At 36.9% G+C, this 12,347-nt stretch overlaps 1 protein-coding gene across 5 annotated transcripts; it reads left to right on the forward strand.

The window, feature by feature from the left end:
- The first annotated feature begins 1,048 nt into the window (after positions 1-1,048).
- msh5 (mutS homolog 5) lies at positions 1,049-12,307 on the forward strand. Of its 5 annotated transcripts, XM_028013187.1 has the most exons (27): positions 1,066-1,333; positions 2,013-2,127; positions 2,286-2,382; positions 2,468-2,591; positions 2,706-2,786; positions 3,069-3,122; positions 3,250-3,371; positions 3,466-3,575; positions 4,104-4,139; positions 4,575-4,657; positions 4,750-4,795; positions 4,936-5,074; positions 5,281-5,343; positions 5,437-5,565; positions 5,702-5,774; positions 5,853-5,962; positions 6,074-6,154; positions 6,262-6,349; positions 6,421-6,488; positions 8,073-8,191; positions 8,270-8,396; positions 9,150-9,299; positions 9,502-9,576; positions 11,354-11,500; positions 11,650-11,787; positions 11,861-11,934; positions 12,010-12,307. In XM_028013187.1, the coding sequence occupies exons 3-27, from the start codon at positions 2,290-2,292 to the stop codon at positions 12,128-12,130; spliced, it is 2,451 nt and encodes an 816-aa protein (XP_027868988.1). In that variant the 5' UTR covers positions 1,066-1,333; positions 2,013-2,127; positions 2,286-2,289; the 3' UTR covers positions 12,131-12,307. The 5 variants fall into 5 exon arrangements, with proteins under 5 accessions (XP_027868992.1, XP_027868991.1, XP_027868990.1 ...); XM_028013189.1 differs by lacking the exon at positions 11,354-11,500 and having other exon boundaries at positions 1,062-1,333; XM_028013188.1 differs by lacking the exon at positions 6,262-6,349 and having other exon boundaries at positions 1,065-1,333; positions 6,074-6,188.
- Positions 12,308-12,347: the final 40 nt, after the last annotated feature.

Genomic DNA, 12,347 nt, shown 5'->3' on the forward strand with positions numbered 1-12,347 from the left:
TCCAGGTATCAGATCTTTCTTTTTTCCTTTTACTTCTGAAATATTAAAGCACCGTCAGTACGGCCTGTTCAAGCTGGTAGATGGAAATGTCACACTAAGCTTAAAAACAGTCATGCTGAAAACAATATTCCTAAATTGTTGAAATTGATTTTAATACTTTGAAGCAAATGTGATTTCAGGTTGTGATCCAGAAAATGCAACTTTGATGAGTTGTAAGAAACATCCAATGATGAGTGCAAGTGTATCTTGTTGTTTATTTTACAGCATATTTTTTTGTTCATGCTATTGAAATGATTAAAACTGAAAAGTTCTAGTATTTATTATTCTTCCTTAAATGTCATCGAATTCATAGTTTTAAATTAAGTTAAGCACAAAATTATCCACACCTGGCAGATTTAAATTTCATATTGTTTTCTTTCCACCAACAAGTGCATTTCTGATGTGAAATAAGACAGGTATGTCTCAAGAGGCAATAAAACAATGTATACTGGGTATCAGCTTTGAAAAACAAAACAAACAATGTTTACATTTTAATTAAAAAAATCACTTGTCAAAAATGATTTCCATAATCAATGGTAAAATCTTCATTGGCATTACAAGACCACCTCATCCTCTTCCCACAGGTTCAAATTCCAGTTTGAACTTTGACTGGGCCACTCCAAAATGTGGGCCAGTCAAAAATTTTATTTTGAACTTATCTACCAATTTCTGCCATCCAAACATGCATGTATATTGATGTTGACATGTCATTTCTGTGTCACTGTTTGTTTTGGGCAATACTTGATGGTGCAATTATTACTCCACCAGTATTTGATGAACTGTGTCTGAACCGCTATTGTTATACTAAATGATTTGAACACATTTCATTTAGTTGTAGTCTGGATATTTTTTATGTGTAAAACAAATTGTGCAAAGACAATAAAAGCTTCAAAATTGGAGAACAGAGAGTGAAATTCACCTTCTATGTCTATCTGTCCTTTTTAGACCATTTTAGACCAAAAACGATTGGTCTAGATTGATACAAAAACTTTCACCAAAACAGCCTGGGCTGACTAGAACCGTAATGAATATAAATAACAGTCTCGAAATACTTTAAATTTATGTGAATCTTTTGTAAGTTTCTTTAAAAACAGAAGCATTAAATCCAACTGCTGCCAGAGGTATTAAATGTTTTTACACGGGGATGGGGAGAGCGTTGTTGCCACAGCAACAAGATGAGGAAAAGGCTCGCGAGAGAAAAGGCGCACTGAATATTCGGATTTTGACCACAAATAAAAACTTTTCTTCGTAATAATATAAGAGCTGCTTTAAGAGGCGTGTGGAAAAGTTTATGGTTAGTTTTATTCACGAGATAGGCCTCAAGTAGGTACGGAAATAAACACGGTTTGATCTGGTGGGGAAAGAAAAACATTTATGACCTAGCTAGGACGAGTTAGCTTACTTTGTTAACTTGCTAACTACAGTCGTCAACGTTCGTAGCTGGTGGTTGGGTAGAGGGTATTTATACAGAATCTTTTTATTTTTACTTTATATTTTCAAAGAGTGTTTTATATATATATATATATATATATATATTAGAATAATAATTTCAGTCAGATTAAATGTTTTACAAATCTCAAACGCTGGTGAAACAATTCTGACTTCACAGTAATTCAGGTTTGGTAATTTTAGGTACTTTACGGTTCATAATTACAGCTGATCAAATTTAGTTCAGACTTTTTACTGAACTTACAAATAAGACCTGCACTCATGAATAATAATGTGGGGATATAATTACTATTTCTAACGTATTCAAATGAGCTGCTGTTAAAACATATCAGAAGATTTAAAAAAATGATGTAAATAATTAAAAATAGTTCTGTAGCTACAAGGCATCAATTAAATAATTACAACACAAAGTGGGGACCAATGATCAAAAATATGTATGGATACACAGTTTAAGTTGAATATTTATAGGGTTTATTCATCTTTATTATTTTAGTGCAACATTTCCTGCTGTTGTCTTGTCACAGGTATTCTCTGACCCTTGCTACACGAGATAGAAAGTGATTTGTCTTTTCTCTTCAACTCAAAACTTGGATGTCCTGAACACGCCATAAGCCATAGCATCACATCGGAAACATCTCAGTAATTAGCTTTTCATCTTAACCTCCCTTACTTAGATTTTATGTAAATGACCAACACAAAGTAATCCACAATTGTGGTAGTTGTACTCTAAGTGCTTAAAAGGACCATTACATTTTAGAGTTATCCAGTATCAGCTTAATTCAGCTCTTTCTTAACAGACTAATGGCAGCTGCCCTTGAGGATCCAAGAGGAGCCATAGGTTTCAAGGACCCTGGCAGCAATCTAGATGAAGAGGAGGAAGATGACACAGCAGCAGTAAGATGGACTTGTTTACTACTGGAGGCATTGATTCTAAAAGCAGCCGAATAAACTCTGTGATATTTACATTTTTTATTTCTAGGTTTTATTGAGTGTTTTAGTGCAGCGGGGACAGTTGGGCCTTTGTTTCTACGAAAGTGGAGACTCGTCTTTACATTATATGGTGGATTCTCCTGATGACTATGAGCTACACTTGTTGTCCAGAGGTAAAGAACAAACCTTTCACTCTTACAAATTAGGTTACAGCTTCATCTTTTAAGCAGCGTTTTACTTTTCGTCTCCTATTAAACTCCAACACATCTCTCTTTTCTGTTGTTAAGTCATTCAGGAGGTCAGGCCCCATGTAATTCTAACCAGTGCAAAGCAGGAACGCTGCTTGACCCAATATTTGCAGCAACTTGGTGAGCTCTGAAAAAACAGCACTAATATCAGATAACAAGTGAAAAACAAAAATGTGAAGTATTTTGTTTGAATGAAATGTTGGATGAGTTGTTTCTGTGTCAAGGGAACTTATTGAGATTAGAGATGTTTGACACTGTAGCTTGTAAATGTGATAAGAGGAAAACTGATTGTGAAAGCGGTTGTGTCCTGTTTTTCCAGCTTTCCTAATTAGGAAAGCTGCAGAACTAAGTGAAACTAATTAGTAAATCAGGATTGTTCTAAACTCATGTTTTGGATTTCAGGTTCTGACCCACACTATAAACCCGAGGTGGTTACTTATCCATATGTTGACTTTGGTAAAAAAATATACACAATTACAAACTCCATACTTCCTCTTAAGTTTTCAGGCTAAAGATTTGTAAGAAAAAAACAATATTTTCCAAAAACAAACATAAAATTGCTCATCATGATTAAATGTTGCAGGTCTGGAGGTCGGTAAGCAGAGGCTTCTTTCCACCCATCTGCCTTTCCTCCCAGCTTGCATTTCAGAGAGGGACAAAATGTCTTATCTTTCCTCCTGTATCACCTTTGACTCACCCTTGATGGTGAGCCAGATCTCTATGTTACCCTGTCCTTATAGCCCAGATATGAATCAGTCGTGTTCTAGCATTTGAAAGGGTCTGTTCTCCTGTTGGAAAGCTGAGGGCAGTGGGAGCTCTGCTGAAATGTCTGGACAGGAGGAGAGTGGGAGTAGAACTGGAAGACAGCACTGTTGGAGTCCCAATCCTGCAGTTTCATGCCTACACACTGTGAGACACACAAACATGCAGTTAGACACACTCACAAGCACCTTAAGGTGTCTGTTTATATTCCAGTATGAGGCCCTCTAAAAGGTTTCTTGGTACTTCAAGTCAGCTGTCAAAATGTTTCTGCGTTTTATCCCAATTTACTTCCATTTTGTTCTGTAAACAAAACATTACGTGCCAGTGTGCTTAACCCATGTGTATCAGTTAATTTTTCCTAATATTTTAGAATTTTGACAAATTATGGAAATAAATTAAATAAAATATTTGTAAATCTCATTCATAATTCAATGTAAATTGAAATTACTTCAGAAGATTTTATATTACACTCTGTTTTCATTCATTGTGGTTCTAAACCCTTTTGTGTTGCTTGTCTCTTATTCTGAGAGATATCTGAGTGATTATAGCAATTGATTAAGCCAAAAAAATCTCTGATACTTTTTTATTAAAGCCATATATTTCCAAGACTAGTGATTTAAATGTTTTTAATAAAAGAAGGTCAAAATTTTAGTCTGTTTTTTTTCCTCTTTATAGTAAAGAAGTGGTTTACATCGACCGGGACACTTACAGGCAAGTATTCAAAATATACCTTTAAAATTAATCTAAACTTTAGAAACAATCTTTTATTCAATCCTGGCCTTTAGTGTTCTGTAGTCGCTATGTTTATCTGACAGAAACACACCTGATCGAAGTTAGTGAACAATTAGTTTCTGACATGGTAATGACAAATTATTCATCACTTAAATCAGGTTATTTAAACAGTGACAGATGCAGCATGGACTGGTAAACATGCAGAACTTTACATTCAAAGCAGCAATTTTTAAAATAGTCATTTAAGTGTTTCTTACTTTTGTGAGATTTATTTGATTGTCTCTGCTTTATCTTTTTTTCACTACAAGTTCAGTTAAGTAAAGTAAAATAAATGCATTCTACTTTAATGAGTAAAAAGGTAAATCAGTTCAACTATGCTTAGCTTTGTATATGACGGTGTTTTTTCTGTTCTAGTGTACTTCAGATCTTTAAATCAGATCTGCACCCATCAGTCTACAAACTGCAGTCAGGTGAAAAGGAAGGACTAAGTCTCTATGGTAAGCGCCTCAGATGGTAGAACTTTTCTGATGTCATTTCCTCTTATTTAAAACAATTTATATCAATTAATTCTTGTTTGTGTGCACTACAGGAATATTGAACCGATGTAGGAGCAAATTTGGATCCAAATTGCTACGGTGAGAAATTATAAGTTCAGTGATGCAAAATAAAACAAATTCAGGTATCATGATTATCTTCAAAATTATGAACAAGTAAATATTTTGTTTGGTATATTTCAGTGTAAAGAAATCCTATTTTTCTTGCTTTTGTCTGACAGTCAGTGGTTTCTTCGACCTACACGAGACCTTGCAGTGCTGTACAGAAGACAGGAAGTGATCCGTTTCTTTACTTCACCTCGAAACTCGGACGTCCTGAACACCTTGCAGGCCTCGATACGGAACATCAGAAACATACCAGTAACTAACTTTGGATCTGTCCATTTTAAACGCCTCTCGGTATTCGTACGGTATTCATACCAACTGAACTTTAACAAACATTTGTGGTTGTTACATGAAAGGTTGTGAAAATGGTTGAAGAGTTGTGTATAATTTTGTAAAGCATTGTATATAATAAGATATCCTTAAAAGAAAAGAAAGTTTTCATGGATATCTGTACATGTTAGGGTGTCCTGCGTCGCATGACTCTCTCCAGCACCAAAGTCAGTGACTGGCAGACTCTCTACAAGGTTGGAACCATTCTATTCTGTAGCATTGTTATGTGTCTTTATTGTTTGACACAGCTTCTAAAACACATTGATATGTTTCTGTCTGGATGTCAGACGGTATACAGCGCAGTGTGCATCAGGGACTCAATGCGGCACCTTCCTCAATCTATTCAGCTGTTTCGGGAGATCAGTGAGAAACTCTCTGAGGATCTTCACTACATCGCCGCTCTCATAAACAAAGTTGTGAGTTTTTCCTCTTAAATTGCATCCAGTCTCCATTGTTACTCATAAAACTTTATACTTTCATTGAGATCTTATGGATTTTGTTATTGCAAGCTGGACAGAGTTTATGTTAACGAGTGTAGTAATATTTGTATAGGTGGATTTTGATGCCAGCTTAGAAGAGAACCGCTTCACTGTCAAACCCAACGTTGATCCTTCCATTGATGACAGTATGTGCACAGATTCACCCATTCAGCTCTGATGTGCTGGATCTTTATGTGCTTCTGTCTTGGCTCTACTATTTTCAGAGAAAAGGAGGATGATGGGGCTGTCTGACTTCCTGACTGACGTTGCCAGAAGAGAGCTTGAACATCTGGACTCTCGAATCTCCTCCTGCTGTGTCATTTACCTCCCCCTGGTCAGATACTTCCACATATTTAGATTTTTTTTTGTCACCTCAGCCAGTTACAACTCGTATTATTCTAATTATGAAAACTGATAATACAACAAGGTAAAATTCTCCTTCCAGATTGGATTTCTGCTTTCTGTGCCTCGACTGCCCAGCATGGTGGAAAAAGAGGATTTTGAAATGGAGGGACTTGAGTTTATGGTGTGTCTGTGTGGTCGCAAAGGGGTGACAAAAGGTCTGATCAGGTTTTTACATTAACTCACTTGTCAACATTGTCTTTTACGCATCTGCATGCTTCTATGAGCCAGTTCCTCTCAGACGACCGGCTGCACTACCGTAGTCAAAGAACCAGAGAGCTGGACAGCCTCCTGGGGGACTTGCACTGTGACATTAGAGGTCTTTTAATTTCCCTCACCAAGCAATTTTCTGGTTTCTGTTCAGCTAAGAGTAAATATCTTGTTTCTCAGACATGGAGACTGCAGTGATGACACAGTTGCAGAGTGCCGTCCTGGAAAGGAGCAGTTCTCTGTATCAGGTTGGTGGGCGTCATTCAGAACAGCAGGTTCCAGTGTTTTCAAAATGACTCCCACTGTGATAAAATTGTTGTTGGCATCAGTGTAAAGCTTTTAATGCATGTGGGTGGACTTTGTTGTGATTAATGCTTTTATCTAATTAAATTGTTCACTTTATAACAAAAACAAATATGGAGACCTTTTAGAAGTTTTAATATTTGTTTCTTAACGGATCATTGCAAATGTTATGTTTAAGGGGAAGTTTAAGGTCAGCTGATGCATTGTTGTTAATGGATAGTCTGTGTATCAACTATTAGGCAAATGTAATAGAAGCAATACGTTTTGTTTTATCATAGGGATTCTATATAGGGATTCTCACTGCATAAAAATGGAACTCTCTGGAGGGGAATTTGGGAAATAACACTTGCTCAGACTGATAAATATTTACAAATGTTTTGCATGTGCTAGCTGCTTTACTTCTGCCTTGGATTTAAATCACAGATTGCAGTAACTGCGTGCAAACAAGTGAAAGCAGCTGCAAGCAATTTGCACCTGGTGTGTATCAGCTCACAGCTGTTCTCAGCTCAGCTACAAACACAGCAGGTGTAGAAATGATCGCTGGAAGCTCCAGATGTTGACCTGATGAGGCTCTTCTCAGCTGACTATGGGGGAAGAATCTGGTTCAAATTGCCTCGATGTGGATGCTTTTAATGCACCACTGCAGATTTTTAAGCCCAGGGGAAGAATTTATCCCCTCAATATATTCATTCAATACTTAAAAGGATAGATTGAATTTAAAATGTATCAGATTGTAAGATTATTCCATCTAGTTTATATAAATACATACTGCACTGATCACATTTTGCTTTCTTGACAGGAAGTACATCCTTTTATTTGCACTTATATATAATTCCAGGTCTCATCTGAGTTTATTTAAGCTTCATGATTAATAATCTGCTTGTGAACTCTTTCTGTTTTGAACGTTTCACAGTAATCAGGTTTGTATTGTGAATTTTACAAAAAAGAAACCAACAAAAAAACAGTTGTTTATAAAAACAACTTTAAACACTTATTTTACAAGATACATGATTTTCAGAAAAACCTAATCGGAAGAGAAGATCCGTTCTAGCTACTGTGACATCCGTGCCCTGTTTTTTTGTAAAGCTGCCAGTGCAGAAGGTCACATTTTTCCTTTTCTCTCCACCTGCGTCAAACCTCCCACCAGCTTGTAGTAGCTAAGTTTTCTGTACGCTCAACTGCAAACAGCTCTAGTATTTCAGACAAAGACATTTTGCTCTAGGATAGCAGTGAAAGTAGGCAGACCTTTCCCCAACTACATGCATAGAGACGATACAGTTTAGAGGACATCTTTCTTTGCATTTAGCTTGAGAATTAGAGGGACATACAAACTTCACTTTGCACAGATTTAATGTGCACAAATAGCTTTGTGAATTTGTGCTTCAGTGTTGTCAACCATGTTATATGCCACTATTACAGCTTAATCTGCTTTTTCAGTCCATAGTATTGTTGTGTGCAATGGTTGAAAAAAGTATAGTTGCTTTTTTGTCTCTGCCAAGCCTAAAATATTCACTGTAATAATTGTCTAGGTACTGGATATCCTGGCTGAGCTGGACTGTCTGATGGCGATGAGCAGCGCCTCTCAGGAGTACAGCTACTCCTCACCCAAGCTCGCCAGACATAGAACAATAGCAATAACACAGGGAAGGTACCGACTCCCTCTTGTGGTGACTAATTTGCAAGATGGACCCAGATATTCTTCCTGTGCTTTGTATTGATTTTCCAGACACCCGCTGCTGGAACTGTGTTCTCCGGTGTTTGTGGCCAACTCCTACCAGAGCTCTGAATCAGAGGGCAGAATCAAGGTCATCACTGGTCCAAACTCATCTGGCAAGAGCATCTTCCTCAAACAGGTAGAAGCATCTGATCCTGGCCATAAAAAACAAGTATCGAGATATCTGTATGGTGCAATTAAAACTGTGATTAATTATTTTATGTCTGTCTGCTCCTTTCTCAACTCTTTGTTTTTATAAGTGGCTGAGTACATGACTTAGTATGCTCTCTGATATATTAAATCTGAAAAATATTAGGAACAATTTCATCTTATTTTTTGTTTAACTTACCAATTTAAATATTTTATATACTGTATTGCTAAATGAAACTTCTACATGCAAGACTGTTTTACTTGAAGTCCCAAAGTTAGAATAATTTCAGATAACCATATCTGCTGATGTAAGATTTTTAACTTGGTTTAGTTATTGATAAAATACATAAATTAATGTAAATCTAAACCAAGGCACTTATCATTTGCATGGTAAAATGTAGTCACTGGCCTAGTTTTGGGTTAAATAGTGTCGTGAAAAAGTGTTTGACTCCCTTCGGATTTTGTTTTCTTGTCACACATGATGTTATCAAATAATTCAAATACAAAAAAAAGTTTTCAAATGATTTCATTTATTAAGGAGGAGGATCCAAGCCAACCTGGGCCTATATGAATAAAATAATTGCCCTCTAACCAAATTAGCAGCAACAACTATTTTGTTTTCATCTTATACTCTAGTTTTCAGAGACTGAGACTTTTTATGAAAAACCTGATGTGGCATTTTCAGCACGCTTGTCCATATGTGGCCTTGCAGTCACTGCTCCCTGCTGTTTCATATTTCCAGGTGGGTCTGATTGTGTTCATGGCTCTGATTGGCTCAGACGTGCCGGCTAAAGAGGCAGAGGTAGGTCTGGTGGACGGGATCTTCACTCGCATGCAGAGCAGAGAGTCCGTGTCTGTGGGCCTCAGCACCTTTATGATAGATCTCAACCAGGTACGTCACAGATACATCGTTAACCACCAGCATGTGCTTCTATATGTGGATTTATACATTTTAAACAGTGGTGCATTTGCTCCCAATCTTCACCTGTTACATGTTTTTAATAAACCCAGGTTGTTCTTTCTACAGCTGGAGCAAACACAAAGAACAAAGAGAAACAGCAATTTTCCTTTAAGGGTTTGCTCTTTTTCTCCAGATGGCCCTGGCTCTCAACAGCAGCACTGGCAGCTCATTGGTGCTCATTGATGAGTTTGGAAAGGGCACCAACACAGTAAGAAGAAAATTGTTGCAGCACTCTGTGCAAGAAATCCAATGACCTCAACATAAAGCAGAACCAGACTCAATGAGAACAACAGCAAATGCTTAAATCTGCACAAATAAATATCTCTGTGATTGCTGTTTAAATCCATGCAATTTCCTCTCTGACAAAAACCCATGAACAAAATAATACCATTGTAGAAGAAATGAAGCATTGACTGTTTAATAATTTATGTTAGGGCAGGAGGACAAATAATTTACTTCCTGTTACTGATTGTGCTGACTATATTGATTGTGATTAACACAAATTTTTCTCGCTCTCTCTTCATTATCACAATATCTACACCACTTTCTCTGAGCTTAAGCATTTGTTGATTGAAGTTTATTTCAGTTTGGCTCAGCAAGGCCAATCCAACTGGCCAAATGCAGTTTACATTTAAAGAGTTATGCCCCTTGAAATATATAACAATCTACCAGATGCTCATCAAAGTTGTACTTAATTATTGCGAATATGCACACTAAGATTATTTGATATATTGTGCAGCCTTACTTGATTGTATGGAAATGAACTCTGGGACTGATAATTTAGGAAGCAAGAGTAAACCTTTAACAAAGAGTTTGATAAGCAGTCTTGGTCTTGGATAAAATATAATTAGTGTGTGAAAGCATTACACTTTCCAGACATTATTGTGTTGTTTAAAAGACAAAATAAGATTTTTTTTTTTTACATTGTTCTTTAATTTGCCACCTGTAACTGTGCTGAGTCATTCAAAGCTTTAAAAGTTACGTCTTCTAGATCCGGATTTTAATCTGAACCTTTTGTTGTTGAATTGACTCTTGTTTAGATGCCACCAAGCAAACAATATTTTTTCCCCCTTTGTATAAATATAACAAACTCCATTTAAAGAATCAAAGAGTTATAGAAATTGAAGTAGAGCTGATCTATGTTAGTACAGATATAAGAAAAACACTGCACAGAATTTTGTATGCTGAAGCCAACTTCAGTAATCTTATTATTATCATACATAAGTATGATAATAAAAACCAATAAGGTGAATGTTTTGTTCTCAGACATCCAGAATGTTGTGGAAATGCAAAAATAACAGAATTTTGAGTCAGTACAATAGTTTACAGTTAAACTATTACTCACACCTCTGATAGATTATATTTAAAGACATTAAGGATGTTGCATGTTTTTTTCTGTTGCATATGTCACATCACAGTGCCACATATGAACAAATGATTCCTAATAAATAAGAAGTTGTGTTATTTTCTTGTTGTTGCTCCAGAACAATTAATTTCTTGTAAATCCAGCCTGTGAAGGAACAGTGTTTTCTGTTCAATGTTAAATCTTTTCCAAGTTTCGGATGGATTTACTTGATAGACATAAAACTCTGCTGCTGCTGCTGCTGATGTTGCTTTATTTCTATTAGGAGATGCATGCTGGTGTATGGTGACATGATCAGAGAATCAAACAGGATAGCATGAAAACAAATGTTTCCATTGTTAAATCTGTTCAGCATAAAGCGTAACAGGAAACACTGTATGTGGAGGGATTGTTTGTTTTTAGTATTTAGTTACCGGTACATAGTTGCAGACTGTTGCTTAAACTAAAAGAAAGGAAAGATATGTTGTTTCCCCAGGCTTATTGGCAGGAATGTCTTGTTAATTGATTTTCTGACAGCAGATCAATAAACATGCTGTTTGCAGTTTATGTGAAGTGCTTTGATTGAATTACAAGAGAGCTGTTTGGCCAATAGCTTCACAGTAGCATTAATGTTCTCCTTCAGGTTGATGGGCTGTCTTTACTCGCTGCATCTGTCTCTTTTTGGCTAAAAAAGCCTCCGGTGGATGTTCCTCACGTCCTGTTGGCTACAAACTTCCACAGTCTGATGCAGTTAGGGCTGCTACCAACCACTGGCATGCTGTCTTTTCTGGTAGGGAGAAAAAACAACCAACCTACCATAAACAAATGTGTCTACTGCAGCATTTCATTGTAATATTGTCATTTTAAGATGTTAAGGAAACATCTGACCGAATAGTTGAAGAACAAAACCTCAAACTAGTTTCTGGTTTTTTGTTTTAGACTTTAGAAACAGCCGTAGACAGAGATGAGTTGGTGTTTTTGTACCAGCTGAAGGAAGGGATCTGCCAATCCAGTTACGCTGCCAACATTGCTGCACTGGCAGGCCTGCCAACATGTCTTGTACACAGAGCCATGGAGGTCAGGAAATGCAAACACACACACTCCCTCACACAGGGGCATGCTCACAGATGGACTGTGTTTTCTGTCTAAGGCGTCTGAACATTACCGAACAGGAAAACCCATCAAACGCATTGACAAAGCATCATCAGACGAGCAGGCCAAGAGGTTTGTTGAACTTTATTTCATGTAAAATGAGTTAAGAAACTTTATCTGAGACAAAAAAGTGTATGTTGTCAACAGATGCCAATCTGTGGTGCAGAAGTTTTTGAGTCTTGACCTGGAGGACAAAGACGTGGATCTGCAGAGCTTCATGAAAGATGAGCTTCTGCCCTCTGCTGGAGAGCTCCTGAACCGCAGCTAGACTCTGGAAGTGCTGCAAACACCTTTCTGCATTTCTCCGCTCCGTGTTCAGTGAGAAAATGTTTGGGGTTTGCTTTTTTTGGGAAAAACGGAGAGATTTACCTCCAAACAAGGTGGATGTTTACAGAGTGTTATGCTAATAACAATAAGATATTTATTGATGTAAAAAACAGTTCAAGCACATTGTTTATTTTGTGAAGGTATTACTGTATAAATGT

This window comes from Xiphophorus couchianus, chromosome 3 (genome assembly GCF_001444195.1).
Source record: "Xiphophorus couchianus chromosome 3, X_couchianus-1.0, whole genome shotgun sequence".
In the NCBI taxonomy this organism is placed as follows: Eukaryota; Metazoa; Chordata; class Actinopteri; order Cyprinodontiformes; family Poeciliidae; genus Xiphophorus; species Xiphophorus couchianus.